The following is a 15,837-nucleotide window of genomic DNA, read 5'->3' as shown; positions in this document are numbered from 1 at the left end:
TGTGTGTGTGCACATATATATTCATATGCATTGCAATGAGGTTTTTAAGAGTTCTTAAATTCAAATTGCAGTGATGATTATGTTTTTCCTACTTCTTGTTGGGTGGATGACACCTGGTTTAAAGAAGAGCCAGTAACGCAGGAAGCCGCCATGGTGGGCTCACCGGCAGAGGGCAGTAGAAGAGAGCTTGGAGAACTGCCAGGTCCCCTCACTCAAGCAGCAAAATGAAGACCTGGTCACTGTGGGACCACAGCAGGGCCAGGTGAAACTCCTGAGTTTAAAGAAGCTGCTGCAAAGAACAGGAATTGGCAACGGCAGAGAAGCGAGTTTCAAAGCTTGATAAAACAAACAAAGTCTGGCTTCTATATCTAAATCTCTAGCCATTCAACTCACTGGCTAACCATAGCCTGTCATAAGTAAGAATAATTAACTCCCATTTGCCTGAGGCTTTACTTTTTGGGACCCATATTCTATTTTAAGGGTTTCTGAACTTCATAAGAAGAACACATGATTTTACTCCTTTCCTTTCGGCTGTCCCTTTCAATTAAAGAAACCACAAGGGCAAGCTTTCTGATGTCCTGCTGCGGCCGCCCTGCTAGGCGCCCCGGGCCGCCTTCTGCTCACCTCTCTTCTAAGGAGCAGCTGGTTTCCTTTCTCCTCCATAACCCTTTCCCTTCCCCTCCGTCGAGCAGCCTGTTATTTCTGGCTGCTACTCGCAGGTCCAGGGCAGCGTCTGCGGGAGGCTCTCCCTCCCTTGAACCACACGGATTGTCCCATGAGCAGTTTGCAGATCTGTTGACAACCCCAACTGCCCAATCACCGCTTTTTAAAAAAGTGAAATAGACGCCTACATTTCCAGCTACACCACGGCGAGGGGATACCATGGGGAAGCCTCTGTTCTGCTGGAGTGATATTTCCAGATCTTCGGAAGGCAATTCCATTTCATGCTGCAAGGACTCTGTGTGTCGGGAGGGGGGGTTAGCAAAGCAGTGTGTCTCTGAGCACTGGTGGGTAATGCTACTCTAAATAACCTGAGCGCCTACTGGCTGGCTTTTGTTCACGAAAAGCTCATCCCCTCAGGTGCAGACCTATATAAGACCCTGGGGATTAAAATGTGCACGGAAGCCTCAAATCTCTTCTGCTCTGTAAGGTAAAGACCTGTTTAAATGAACAGTTGGAGATTATTTTTGAGGGATACTAACAAGGAATCATAAAAAAATTTGTCCAATTCTTTAATAAATAGGAATGTGTAATAGAAACACATGATATATCAAACTAATAATAGACACTAAGTAGATTACAGTCTTTATTGTCTAGCTTGTGTTTTAATCTTGTCTCTGGGGAAAAATAAATTATTCTGAGGAAGGAGTAATTTTACAAGGCAAAGTGTCACCTGGTATTGGACTGAAAATTGTTCTTTCTTGCATGCAAAATGAAAGAATGTCTTAAATTTAATGTGCGGCATCCCCTGGTGACAGGTGGGATTCCACATACAGTGTTACCCTGCATGTCTACTCCGAGCTTTAGAGGAATAGCAACTGATTCCATATGCGTGAGAGGCTTTGCATGGGTCCCCACTCCCAACTCCAGTTCCTGGACCAGGGTGGCATCGTTTTCTGAACTTTCAACATAGATTACACGTGGCAGGGCCCTGAGTCAAAGGCGGGTGTGGAGACTTCTACACTGGGGAGACCAGATGTGTTTTTCATTAACCAGTCTGCTATTTTTTAGGCAGGAACATTCACGTCCTGGAGTTGAGGGAAGCGGAAAAGGAAGACTAAGTAAGTATCCTTGAGAATACCCCCGGGAAGTCCAGACCACATTCCTGGCTGGTTTGGTGAGTTGGAGAGCACTGGAGCAAATGTTCAGTTAACTGATTCTAGACCAGTGAAAATGCAGCACTGCCTCTGCAGCAGCAGCGGTGTTTCTTGGAAGCCCTGTTGCGTGGAGGCCTGGGGCGGGGTGTCTTCGCAGGTCTGGAGCAGAGGGTCATTGCTGCAAGGCCTAGATCTGGCCTTGGTTTTGATGCAAGCTCCGTGGTACTGGTTGAGCTGCGGTATCTAGTTACCATCCTCAGCCAGCTAAAACTCGTCTGTGTGGGGCACAGACTCAAGACCTTAAACACTGATGGGAAAAAGCATTTTGTTAAAAAGACCACGGATAGCACAAGCCAGCCAATGTGGACTGAAGGTATACTAATCATTAAAATATGCTAATCATTGTGATATGCTAAGTATTGTAAGTCATTTTGGTCGGTCCTGCCTCATGGGCATGGGCAGGACGTGGGTTGGCAGCCAGGAGGCCCGCTCTGCCACCTGGCTCTGTCACTGGCCAGCCGCATCTGCTCTTGGGGCTTTTCTGTGTTTGTTTTGGGTCCTGGGGATTGAACCCATGGACATTCTACTTCTGGCCTACACTTCCAACCCTATTTCATTTTTACTTTGGGTTTTTTTTTTTTTTTGGTGGTACTGGTGTTCCTGGAAGCCCTTTTACCTCCGGGCTACACTCCCAGACCTATTTTATATTTTTGAAACAGGGTCTCTTACACCAGTGCGGCTGGCTTCGAACCTGCGTGATCCTCCTGTCTCTGCCTCCCAAGCGCAGGGATTACAAGTGTGCGCCACCACACCTGGCTCCATTTTTACTTTGAAACAGGGTCTTGCTAAGTTGCTGAGGGGCTAGCTAAGTTGCCGAGGCTGGCCTTGAACCTGTGATCCTCATGCATCAGTCCAGCTTCCTGGGCTGGTGTTTAATCCTCTGTGTCTGAACTTCTCCCATCTGGGACAGGATGTGGTAACAGTGCCCGATTCCTGGGCTTGTTGCGAGGATTACAGGAATCCAGCGGAGCATTGCAGTGGTGCTGTGTAGCTAATGCTGTCATCCTCCAGACGCCTGGGTATTGGGCTTTGAAGCCGACCGGCCAGGTCTTTTGTTCCGAATCTGGTGGACTTTGCCTGTGTTTTGACAATCGCTTCCATTCTTCTGTTTCTCACCACTGGCTCTGATACTTTTACCCGACTCTGCTGAGGAAGGAGTTAGGTAGTTGCCAAGTGGCGAGAGTGGGAGCCCAGCCAGCTTCTGGCGCTAGCCTGGCATTTTGCTGTCTGTCTAATAAAGCCTCAGGCAAAAGAGAGTAGCTTGTGTTTGCTCCAAGTCTGACTTCTTATCCATGATGCCATTAATCTGTAAGCCACGAATACCTCCAAACCTACACCAAGAAGGACATTTTTAAAAATTGAAATTTAGTTACAGGCTAGGCATGGTGGCACCCACCTATAACCCCAGTCCTTGGGAGGCTGAGACAGGAAGATCACAGGTTTGAGGCCGGCTTCAGCGATATAGCAAGACCCTCGCAATCTAGTGAGACCTTGTTTCAAAATAAAAAGGACTGGTTGCATGGCTCGGAGGTAGACTGTCCCTGAGCTCAATCCCCAGTACCATAAAAATTAAAAACAAAAAACAACTTCTAATTGAAAGAGAAAGAAATTTTAAAAAAAGAAGGAAGGAAAGAAGAAAGGGAGGATGGAACAAAATTTAGTTCCAAAAGTCATTAGGAATACATTTTTAGACACCCAGAACTTGTGCAATAGAATACTTGGAGGTGTGGGGAAAGGCAAAAATACATTTGCAGAATACCAGAAGCTTGTTGTTGCTGGGCGTGGTGGGCACGCTTGTAATCCCAGCATTCGGGAGGCTGAGACAGGAGGATCCTGGTTCGCGGACAGCCTCAGCTACTTAGTGAGGCCCTTTGCAACTCAGGGGGACCCTGTTTCAAAATAAAGAACAAAAAACAGAGCTGGGGATATAGCTCAGAGATAGAATTTCCCTGGGTTCCATCCCCAGTACCACAAAAACAAAACAACAAAACAAAACAAAACAAAAAACCCAAAGCTCGCTGTGGCCCCAGCAGCACGGCCCGCTCCCAGGCTGCACCTGCTGGCTCTTGCGGGTGTCTGTGCACACGGGGGTCGGCTGTGTTCAATAGGTTCCCCCTGTACTTTGATCAACAAAACTGTCCCACAGCTCCTCGGACAGCTGCCTCGCTCACCCAGGGAGCCAAGCTGCAAAGCAGCTCTGCTCTTGGGCTCGGCTGATGCAAAGGTGATAAGCTACACCTTCTAGAGGCCTCCAGGAGCAGCGGGCTGGACTTGGGCCAGGCCACACGGCTCTGTCCAGTTCTTTCCTCCCAGCAGGCTCGGCGTATGGATGTGTGTGTCCGCTCCGCGCAGCAGCCCCAGCGCTCCCCAGGTGGCTGGGTCGAGGCGGAGGAGGGGGCTCTCCAGGAGGATGACGTTGGGGGACCCCCAAAAGGTAAACCCCTCATCACCAAATGGGCATTTTCAGTAAACTTCAGTGACAAGAATTGTCCCTTTTTAACTCTAGATTTTTTTTTTTTACTATAATGAGGCATAGTGGGAAAATGTCTTTATGCAGGCATAAACACAGTATTAAATCACCCCCGGGTTTTTGTTATTTACTTAACAAGTCTAACTTTGTTTCTTCTTATGCATAAATCTGAAAGTGCTATATTTTTGTAAGGAGGTTTTTTTTTTTTTTTAAGTTTGCTCTTTTTTGCCAAAATGCCTTTCTGGCAGCTTTGTAAGACCGAATCCTTGTAAATCAGTGCATTTTTTCATCATGACAATGTAACAGTTTGAGATTGCATTTCTGGGCATGGATTCAGAAGGAAATAAATAATAGAAATGACAAATAGTAAAGTCAGAGACAGTTAAAACATTTATAGTCACTTAAACTGGTTCTAAAAAAAGATGTACAGACTCAGTGAAGATGTTGTTATTTATACTGGCTCATTTATATAAAAAATGCAACTGTACATTATTTCTAAAATCAGATCTAATCTCAGCAAAGTTTGAATGGAAAACTAAGAGAGGAAGGAGGCTGAACTTGATTGATGAGCGGCTATTTCCAAATAGGTATAAAAGTACGAATATAGTAAGGTTAGCCTGGGTATTAAGTATCGGGGGGGGGGCAAGGGAAACGAGGGGGGGGAGGGCACCAAATACAGATTAAATGTATAACATTTACTTTCAATAAAATAAATTAAAAACAAAAACAAAAAAATAAAATAAATAAAATCAGATCTCTTTCACCTCAAAGGCTAGCATAGCTAAAACAAATGAAAATACCACAATGCAATAGATATACATCTTTCTATCTTTGTAGAACTTCCAAAGGTCTTCTGGGAAAATATTTATATACCAGTGTTTCTTAATCATGTTGATCAGGAAAGTCAACTGTCAGGCTTAATGTCTGTCGGTTTATTTACCTGTGAATGAGGAGCTATTTAGAATCAGTCGGCCAACTCTGATTCCAGTGCTAGGAGAAGAATAAGGCCCTCAGGGTTCCCAGGGAGGAGGAGGACAGGAGGCAGGTGCCGCCTGGCCGGTGGGGGGTATGGGCTAGGCCTGTGGGGCTGGCCTGAGTGCCCCACGGCCTGGCTGCTCCCTGTCACCCATACCGAAGGTGTGCTGGAGATGGCTCGACCTGGCACTTGACTCTCAGGAACTCTAGAGCTGGTCATTAAACAGGGTCACGTTAAAACTTAGTTACAGTCGGGCGTGGTGGCGCACACTTGTAATCCCAGCATTCAGGAGGCTGAGACTGGAGGATCACAGTTTGTGGACAGCCTCAGCTACTTATCAAAGCACACTCAGTGTGATCCTGTTTCAAAAATAAAAAGACTAAATATAAAAAATAAAAGGACTAGCCGGGCGTGGTGGCGCATGCTTGTAATCCCTGCACTTGGGAGGCAGAGACAGGAGGATCGCGCAGGTTCGAAGCCAGCCGCGCGCGCTGGCTTAGGAGATCCTGTTTCCAAATAAAAATGTTAAAATAGGTCTGGGAGTGTAGCCCGGAGGTAGAAGGGCTTCCAGGAACCCCAGTACCACCAAAAATAAATAAATAAATAAATAAATAAATAAATGGACTAAAAAATAGGACTGGGGGTGTAGCTCAGAGGTACAATCGCCCTGGGTTCCAACCCCACTACCACACACACACACACACATACACACACACACACACACACACACACACACACACACACACACTTCGTTATATGACCTTCCAATGAAAAGGTTATACCAAAATCTATTGAAAACCAAAGCAGCAAATACTGAAGCCCATCACTCACCATTTTACAGCATCCTACCACTACGCATGGTCTCCCGGTGGCCTGTGTGTGCAGCGTAGGGATGGACAGAATATTCCAGGGTGGTGGGCCGCTGCCTGCCTTTCCCAGGCCTGTCATGGAAGTTCAGAATGGGGCAGGTGATAGTGGACACAGGACGCTTGTTGAACACGCACAGCAGCGCTTCCTCCCCTCTATCAGAACTGGCTGTTCAACATGCCACGGTGTACCCCGGTCCATCCTCTGCCTTCCTACTATCACTGAACCAGAGTTCAGAGCCAGCCTCTGAGCCTTAGAGGCTTTGTGTATTCATAAACATTGAGTTCGTTTTGCCAGACGGCCATGGCTTCCCATAATAAGAGGTAGCGAAGGCTGGCTGAGGGCCACAGGTCTCCTCCCAGGGCATGTGGCTAACAGAGTCTCAGATGGAACCGGCAGGCTTTTAAAGTTAATTAACTAATTAATTAACGTGTTTATTATAGTATTGGGGATTGAACCCAGGGGCATTCACCCTTTGAGTTATACCCCCAGCCCTATTTTTTTTTTAAACAAGGTCTCACTAAGTTGTGCAGGGCCTCACTAAGTAGCTGAAGCTGGCCTCGAACCTATGATCCTCAGTCTCAGCCTCCCAAATCCTGGGATTACAGGCATGTTGCCACCATACCCAGTTGGAACTGGCAATTTTCGGGCAGTTTCTTGCAAGCTCAACCAAGCTCACCTTTTTGGTCAGGGCAGAGCTTTCTCCCTGGAGCGATAAACACACTGAATCAGAGGAATGCTGAGAAGCGTTAAAGGCATCCATTGTGCTATTTTCTTTTCTTTTCTTTTCTTCCTTTATTTATTTATTTATTTATTTTTTTTGTAGTGCTGGGAATGGAACCCAGGGGAATTCTATATCTGAGCTACAAACCTTATTTTTTAATGGCATTTAATGGTATTCAGTAGACATTGTCAACCTGTTGTTATAACTCTTTCTAAATGTTTAAGCATACTGCATTTCTGTCCTTGGTGAGAACCTGTTCCAACTGGGTTGTAGCTCCACAGTGGCAAAGGACTGCTTGGGCCTCTACTGGAATTAGTGATGCTTGGACAAGCCGCAGGAGGGAGGGGCTGCTCTTGGTTATTCTAAGACCCACTTCTCTTCACTCTGTACCCACACCCTCCTCTTGCACTCTGAGTGGATAGTTCTTTTCTAAAAATATTTTTTACCTAGCCAGGCATGGTGGCGCACTCTTGTAATCCCAGCATTCGGGAGGCTGAGACAGGAGAATTGCGGTTCACAACCAGCCCCAGCTACATAGTGAGGCCCTTTGCAATTCAGTGAGGCCCTGTTTCAAAAATAAAGAGTAAAAAATAGGGCTGGGGGTGTAGCTTAGAGGTAGGATGTCTCTGAGTTCCATCCCTAGTACCACCCCCCCACACAAATACATATACATATATATATATAACATATATATATAAAATAAATATATATAAAAGTATATATGTATATATATACTCTTAATTTTTATGCTTCTGTTGGTGCAATACGGTCTCACATCATCATGTAGTTTGTGGTGATAGTGACACACAGACACTCCACACTTGGTGGCTAGTTCTAACGAGTGCTTCAGGTGTTGACTGGCTGCTCCTCTGGCTACTCCCCAAGCCCAGAGTCCACTCATGCTTGAGAGGCTTCCCGTCATATCCCAGGCAACCAAGGCCAGCCTCATGCAGATGGAACTGTCCCCAGCCCTCGCCATGGCTTCCCCAGCCAGCGGGGGCCCCTCTGCCCGTGTGCACCCCACACCCTCTTCCTGCCATCCCCAGCACTGCCCTTCCCTTCCGCCACAGCCTGGAAACCCGCAATGACTTGTGACTTTGATGTCAGCCCATCAGGTGCTCTTTTCCTCAGTTTATATGATATTCGAGAGCAGCTCTCAGGGGTCACGGAGTGAAAGAGTATTTAAAGCAGTAGTAACCTAATAGCCAGGGCTCAGCTGACAGCTCCCCTGGACGGGCGGGCTGGCTGGGCCGCAGGAGGTCTACGGCTCTGGAGAAGCAGTTGTAGGAAGGATCTAAGGAGCGGGCTGCCCCCGACATGTGCGAAGGTTACCTCGCTTCAAGACCTAAAAATAGCTGAGTCCATGTTTAGCTAGTTCTTTTTTATCCAGAGATCTTGCTCTCTTGGGGCCATTTTCTAGTAACTTAAGTTTTCTCTGGGCATCAAAACATAGGGTGGAGCCGGGCATGGTGGCGCACACTTGTAATCCCTGCGCTTGGTAGGCTGAGACAGGAGGATCGCACAGGTTCGAAGCCAGCCTCAGCTACTTAGTGAGGCTCTCAGCAACTTAGTGAGACCCTGTTTCCAAATAAAGTATAAAATAGGTCTGGGAGGATACCCCTGCGGTAGAAAAGACCATGGGTTCCACCCTCAGTACCACACACACACACACACATACAAAATAGGGCGGGATGGATCTGCACCTCTTCTGTACCTTTCTAAAAAGAGAAAGACCAAGTGCATTCTTTGGCATTTTATTACAAAAATGTCGCCTATGGCTATCATGTCCCTATCACTCCATCAGTTTTGTGCTAATTTGCAGCAGCTGTTGCTGGCCCCACTCTCTCTGTTTGGGGAAAGATCGCTGAGTCTAGTCCCATCTCACCCACTGTACCAAGTGCGTATGCATGCTGAGTTAACAAAGCATGAGACCCATCTGGTTTTTCTGCTCCACAGGTTCTAACCAGACAGAATCATCTCTTCAGAGCCTCCAGAAATTTGTTCGGACAGAGTATGCCAGCTACACTCAGGAGCACTATCAGTTTGCAGGCAAGAATATCGTCCTCCAAGAATCGATAGAGAGCTTCGGAGCGGTGGTGTGGCCAGGGGTGAGTGCGCCGATGGGCTTGCGATGGCAGGCTCTCCGCGGACACAGTCTCCTGCCTCTGTGCTGCCTTGGGCAGCTGGTCACGAGCCTTCGCCTTCTGTGCTTCTCAAACTGAGGATGGATCGTGTGGTCTCCCAGGGATGCGATGGTGTGCTCGGGCCCAGCAGAAACACAGCATTTCTTTCAGAAGCGTTGGTTTGCTTTAAGCTGTTTCTTGAAAAAATATTTTTATGTCAACAAACCTGACCCTATTGGGAAAAATGATGCAAAATTCATACAACTGTAAAAAAAAAATCAGGAATTTAGAGTTTAGATTTTGCAACAGGCACCTTTGGGCCACGCCCACTTGGCCATTTCTACCTCTTGGACGTGGAGGATGTTCCAGTAGAAAGTTTAAGGGGCCTGGCTCCATCTCATGTTACCGCTGCAGTGGTCTAGTGAGGATGGTGCTGAAACAGGAAACGTCATTTTGAAGCTGGATGGTCCCAAGGGCTCACAGCACCTCCTCTTCCCTTCGTTTCTGTATTTAAAATCTGTAATGTTTAGCTCCCGACACGCCTGTGGGAATTAAATGAGGTGCTATGTATCTGCCCACCTTTGCTATGATTATTAATGTTGCATTATCCCACCTCATGCCTGGAGACCTGGGACTTAGGTGCCTCATCTTGGTAAAGCTATGAAAGGCTCTTTCCACTGCAAAGTCCATCAGCCTGTGATAAGAAAGGCTTCAGAAAACGCCTCAGCTGTTTTGTTCTGAATCCTGTGGAGATCTCATTAAAATGCAGATTCTGATTAAGAAGGTGTGTGTGCCAGTGGGATGTGGCTGTGATTCTAAATTTCTTAAAAACTCCCCCGTGATGCACATCTGCTCGTGACTGAAGGCTCCTTGGCACTGCCCAGGCAGCCCCGGGGACGCAAGCTCTCCTTCCTCCCAAACAAGGAGGCTCTAGTTTTACACCTCACGCATGAGGATGACTTCCTGCAATGGCTTTTTCTGTAACAAGTTTGAAAATACCAGACAATAGCTGAGCACAGTGGTGAACACCTGTAACCCCAGTACTTGGGAGGTAGAGACAGGAGGATCACAAGTTCAAGGCCAGCCTCAGCAACTTGGCAAGCCCCTCAGCAATTTAGCCCAACCCCGTTAAGAAAAAAAAAAGTGTTGGGGGTATAGCTGACAGGTAGAACCCAGAGGCCTCGGTTCAATCCCTCGTACCAACAAAACAAAACAAAACACAAAACAACTTCCCAACTTCTTATTACATGAGGCAAATAGACAACTCTGGCAGTTGGAGCGGAGATTAGGAAAGAGCTTTGTCCCCTTGACTCTATGCTCATTGAGGTCTCCGTCTCTTATGCCGGACGCTGGCCTCTCTTGGGAACTCACCATCGTGTAAGCTGCAAGAGACGCCGGCGTGGAGTGGGCAGACTCCTCCCTGTCCCTCGCAGATCACTTCAGAGTTTTCTCTGAAGGGCCAAGGCAGCAGGGTGTTTGCAGTGTTGAGACGTGTTCCTGAGAAAAGCATGGTCTCCGGATGGCCGCTGAGTGGGGCGGCGCACCCCGGAGGGACACTTCCAGTCATCCCCAGAAGATGTCTCACAGCCTCTGTCCTCTGGCCAGTCTAGGTGACACTCCTTCTTACTGAACAAATGCCTGCTTAGCAAATACTTCCTCTTCTCCTGAAGAGCCAGAGAGCCCCGTGCAGGTGGACGGACAGATCCCCTCTCAAGGCGGCAGCTCTATGCCACAAGCTGCGGGTCCCTGCTGCCAGCTTGGCTGCTGCCTCACTTGGAGAGCTTCTTGTCTTCCCACACCAGGCTCATCTCTTCCTGGCACCAGGAAGAAGCCCTGGCTGCCCGGTGGCCTCCATCGTGGCCCCCACTTGGTGTCTGCCTCCTGTGGCACCTACGCCACTGACCGTGATGCGTGCCTCTAGCCCTGCCCCCGGGTATCTTGGAGGTGCTTGTCGTGTTGCCAGGTGTCTCTTCACCGTGAGCAGATGAGGACGGAATGCAGTGAGCCCTGGGTCAGGCCTGGCACTGACCCTGTCGCTGGCAGTCAAGAGTGGTAGGTCAACAGGGCGTGGTGGCGCTTACCTGTAATCCCCACGCTTGGGAGGCTGAGACAGGAGGATCGCACAGGTTCGAAGGCAGCCTCAGCTACTTAGTGAAGCTCTCAGCAACTTAGTGAGACCCTGTTTCCAAATAAAATCTAAGATAGGTCCGGGAGTGTAGCCCAGGGATAGAAAGCCCCTGGGTTCCATGCTCAGTACCACACGCACACAAAGGGAGTCCCGAGGGCGAAGAGTGCATCTTTATATCTTTAACTGCAGAGTAAACAAAAACAAATTATTGCACTCCATTGATTCCTAACTTTAGGCAATTTATACTGAAATTCAGGTACTTTCTCATAATTTTCCCTCTTCTAATGAAGGACATTGCTGACATTTCAGTGGCATAAATCACACCTCATGAAGCAATGCAAATCAAATACCCTTTATCTTTTGAAACAAATGTGAGGGGAAGGTGGAAGACAGAGGAAAAGGAACAAAGAAAGTCTGAGTTCATGTATTAAGAACAACCTGGAGCCGGGCGTGGTGGTGCACGCTTGGAATCCCAGCATTTTTGCGGACAGCCTCAGCTACTTAGTGAGGCCCTTCACAACTCAGTGTGACCCTGTTTCAAAAATAAAAAGACTACAAAATAGGGCTGGGGTGTAGTAGCTTGGAGGTAGAAAGTCCCTGGGTTCCATCCCCAATACTGCAACAAACAAACCCCCAAAACCAACAACCTATTTATACTCAACGCGTGGTCCCTGGGCAGCAGAGCACATCTGCAGGAGGACACTTGCTGCTCTAACAAGCTGTACGTGATTTTTTTATTTTTATTTTTTGCATATGAAAGTTTGAGAAGCACTGTTTTGACAGTCTCTGTGTTTCTTAGATGAGAAACGAGAGACCAAAAATTGCCCAGGTGCCCAATAGAGCCAAGTCCTAGCCACTCTGAGTTTTGATCATGGAACAGAAGAGAGATGTTCAAGTTTATACCACATTCTCAATTTTAATTTTTTTTGAATCCAGGAGCATTCTACCTCTGAGCTACAATCTCAGCCCTATTTTTAATTCTTTATTTTGAAACAGAATCTAATTTGTGGGAGGGCTTACGTTGTGGAAGGCTCAAGTAGCTGAAACCTGGGATGAGGAGTGTGCACCACCACGCCCGGCTTATCAAACATTCCTAAGGAAGCTGGTGAGCAAAGAAGAAAACAACAGAAGTTGCTGGCTTTTCAGTCACATTTTCTGACTTTAAGAGCTGAGCTTAATTACTGATTTTTTTCCCCAGATTAGTCAAATCTGATCTAGGCAACTTAATCTGTTTCTCCAATTCCTTACATGCAATTTATTTTAACTAGTATGCTCCAGAGGTCTAAATATGGCATCAAATTTGTATTTTGGTTCTTATGAATCCCTTAATAAAATGATTTAATAACATTTTAATATATGTGATTACTAATATATATGTTAATATCACATATATATGGCATATATGTTTTGCATTTAACTTTGTGTATAAAGGGTGCTCCTACTGGGTTTCAACAATTCAATCCTCTTTTTCAGGCTACAGCTTTGTGCCAGTATTTGGAGGATCATACCGAGGAACTGAATCTCCAGGATGCGAAAGTACTTGAAATTGGAGCTGGACCAGGCCTCGTTTCCATTGTGGCCAGTATTTTAGGTATTTTTATTTCTTCCTGACTTTGTTTCAAAAGAGCGTTGGTTGCCATGACAACAATGATCGCTTATGGTAGGGCTGGCTGTGGGTTAGGGGTTGGTCATGGTTTCACTCACTGAATCTCCCTGAAATGTCACGCAGCAGGAATCACCGCGCTTATCCACAGAGGCAAATGAGTCTTGGAGATGTTAAGTCCTCCACTTCACCGGTTTCCATGTGATGAAGTCCTGAAGTCCAGGGAAGCGACTTTGAATCTCTATTGACTGTCAGGCCTGGGAATAGGGAGAGGCTGGGGTGTTACTGAAATCAAGTTGTGGGAGACCAGGGAAGTGCTAATTATCTTGCAGCACGTGGGACAGAACCACCCACAAGAAAGAATTATCCAGTCTGAATTGTGGCCACTGAGTGCAGCCTACCCACTAGCAGAGCCGAGGTTGGGAAACCCTCGTGTCTGTATCATCACGGCATAGCAACACTGGGTCTGCCCAGTGTCTCCAGGTAATTGTTAGCATTCCTCTCTCTTAGGAGCCCAAGTCACAGCAACGGATCTGCCTGATGTCCTAGGAAACCTTCAGTACAATATTTTAAAAAACACACTGCAACGCACAGCGCATCTGCCTGACGTGAGAGAACTGGTGTGGGGGGAGGACCTGGAGCGTCGCTTCCCCAAGGCAGCCCTGCCTTACGACTACGTCCTGGCCTCTGACGTGGTGTACCACCACTACTTCCTGGACAAGCTGCTCGCCACCATGGTGCACCTGTCTCAGCCAGGGACGGCAGTACTTTGGGCAAACAAGTTCAGGTTCAGTACAGATTATGAATTTTTAGACAAATTCAAGCAAGTTTTTGATACAACTCTCTTGGCTGAATATCCAGAGTCATCGGTCAAACTCTTTAAGGGGACATTAAAATGGGACTAAATAAAACCTGTCTTTCAGAATATTAGTGTTTCTTTTGAATGGTTTTAGAAATTGCTTTGGCAATTGGACTTTTTAAAAAAAATATTGAGCTTGTGCAACCTATATTCCTAGAATAAATGTAACTCAATACTGCAACAGCTTTAAAAAATATTTAAGTTTTTTTCTGGTTCTGTGAAGTATGGCATTGGTATTTGTTAAGGATTGCACTGAATCTGCAGATAGCTTTGGTAGTAAGGACATTTAAAAAATATATATATACTTTGTAGTTGGGACATTTTGACGATATTTATTCTGCTTTTTCAAGAACATGGGAGGTCTTTCCATTTTCTAAGGCCTTGTTCAATTTCTTTAGTGTTCCATAATTTTTATTATAGAGGTCTTTTTACCTCCTTGGTTAGATTTTTTTCCCTATACTTTTTAAGGTTATTGTGAATGAAATTAGTTGGATTTCTTTTTCAGTGGATTCACACTTGCTGTATAGAAAAACTTTAAGTTGATTTTATATCTGGCTATTTTGCTAAATTTATCAGCTCTAGGATTCTGATTGGATTTTTTGGACCGTCTAAGTACTAAATAATAGCAATTGCAAATAGACAATTTTAGTTCTTCGTTTCCTATTTGTATCCCTTCAATTTTCTTCTCTTGACGTATTGTTCCAGAAAGTTTCAAGTACTACATTAAATAGGGATGGTGATAGTGGGTATCCGTGTTCCCGATTTTAAAAGGAATACTTTCAATTTTTCCCCATATGGTATATTTGCTTTTGGCTTATTATATGTTGCCTTTATTATGTTGAAGTATACTATAGTACATGCATACCCATGTTTATAGAAGCACATTTCACGATAGGTAAATGATGGAACCCACGCAGGTGTCTGCAAACTGATGAATGTTTAATAAAAAAGTGGCACACATACACATATAAATAAAAACTATGTCATTTACAGAAAAATAAGTGTAACTTGAGGATATTATGATATGGGAGATCAGTCAGTCTCAGAAAGTCAAGGGCCAAATGTTTTCTCTCAGAAATGGTCCTGTTATCTCTGATGTTTACTTCAAAAATATCTTTATCCAACTTTGGTTTCAGTGGGCCACTTTGACCAGAAAGAATCAGACTTTTCAAAGCACCATCTTACCCTAACCTTTTATCATTTCTTGCTTTTGCTATTTTAGAGGAAGAAGGGTTTTATATTTATTGGTACTAGGGATTGAGGCTCTGAGCTACAACCTCAGCTTTTTAAATTTTGAAACAAGGTCTTGCCTAGATGCTGAGGCTGGCTTTGAACTGGAAATACTCCTGTCTCAGCCTCCCAAGAACTGGGCTTACAGGTGTAGGTCTCATGCCTGGCCAGAAAGGTTTACTGGGGTTCAAGGCTGGCCAGCATCTGGGACTTGTTGAATTATTTTAATAACACAGAAGCAATCATGACTTTACTGAGGACATATCCTTCTAGAACTTCCTCAGGTCCAGTTGTCGCCAAGGAAGCACAGTATGATTCAGACAGGAAACAGCAGCTGACATGGCAGCTTTGCATAACTGCCCCAAGGTAAAACAGGGCTCCTAAATGAATGGGCACGGCTGCGTTCAATGAAACTTCATTTACACCAACAGGCAGCAGTTCAGTTTTGGCCGTAATTTATTGATCTCGTAATCTGCCCTAGGTTGTAAAACGTGCGCATGCACTGCAGGTATTAGTCAGTCAGCAGCATGATTCTGGGAAGCCTCCCACTCCTTACTGGACTAGACCTGTATGCATGGAGACCTCTCTGTGTGCAGCTGAAAATACACTTTTACAGCAGTGCCTTCTCAGGGAGTAAGATGAAAAAAACCACACACACACCACACACACACACACACACACACACACACACACACACACACACACGCTATTTGATAAGTGACTATAGACTTTTTAATACTGTCTATTTCTGTTTATTTCATGGAGACAGGGAGAAGCAGGAATAGTAGCCAGAAAGATAAAAATAATAAAATGTCAAACATACACAAAAGCTAATCACTTCAGAGTTGGAAATATATTTAAGTAATTGAAAGCCTTATAAGAAACATCATAGAATAAATTGTTTATTTTTGTCTATCAATGTAATATATTACTTCTGTTCTCATCCCAAATTTGATTTATCAAAAATTAAGAACAACTTT

The 15,837-nt window shown here is 45.6% G+C and overlaps 1 protein-coding gene across 1 annotated transcript; it reads left to right on the top strand.

The window, feature by feature from the left end:
- Nucleotides 1-4,202: 4,202 nt before the first annotated feature.
- METTL21C (methyltransferase 21C, AARS1 lysine) lies at nt 4,203-13,673 on the top strand (the record flags this gene model as incomplete). The annotated part of the gene is made up of 4 exons (XM_080689499.1): nt 4,203-4,311; nt 8,871-9,022; nt 12,639-12,756; nt 13,279-13,673. The coding sequence occupies 4 exons, from the start codon at nt 4,203-4,205 to the stop codon at nt 13,671-13,673; spliced, it is 774 nt and encodes a 257-aa protein (XP_080545625.1).
- Nucleotides 13,674-15,837: the final 2,164 nt, after the last annotated feature.

The sequence above is a fragment of the Muscardinus avellanarius genome, assembly GCF_963383645.1.
Source record: "Muscardinus avellanarius genome assembly, chromosome: 2".
NCBI lineage: Eukaryota > Metazoa > Chordata > Mammalia > Rodentia > Gliridae > Muscardinus > Muscardinus avellanarius.
Note: the sequence above shows the minus strand (reverse complement) of the source record. Positions and strands in the feature narration are given on the sequence as shown.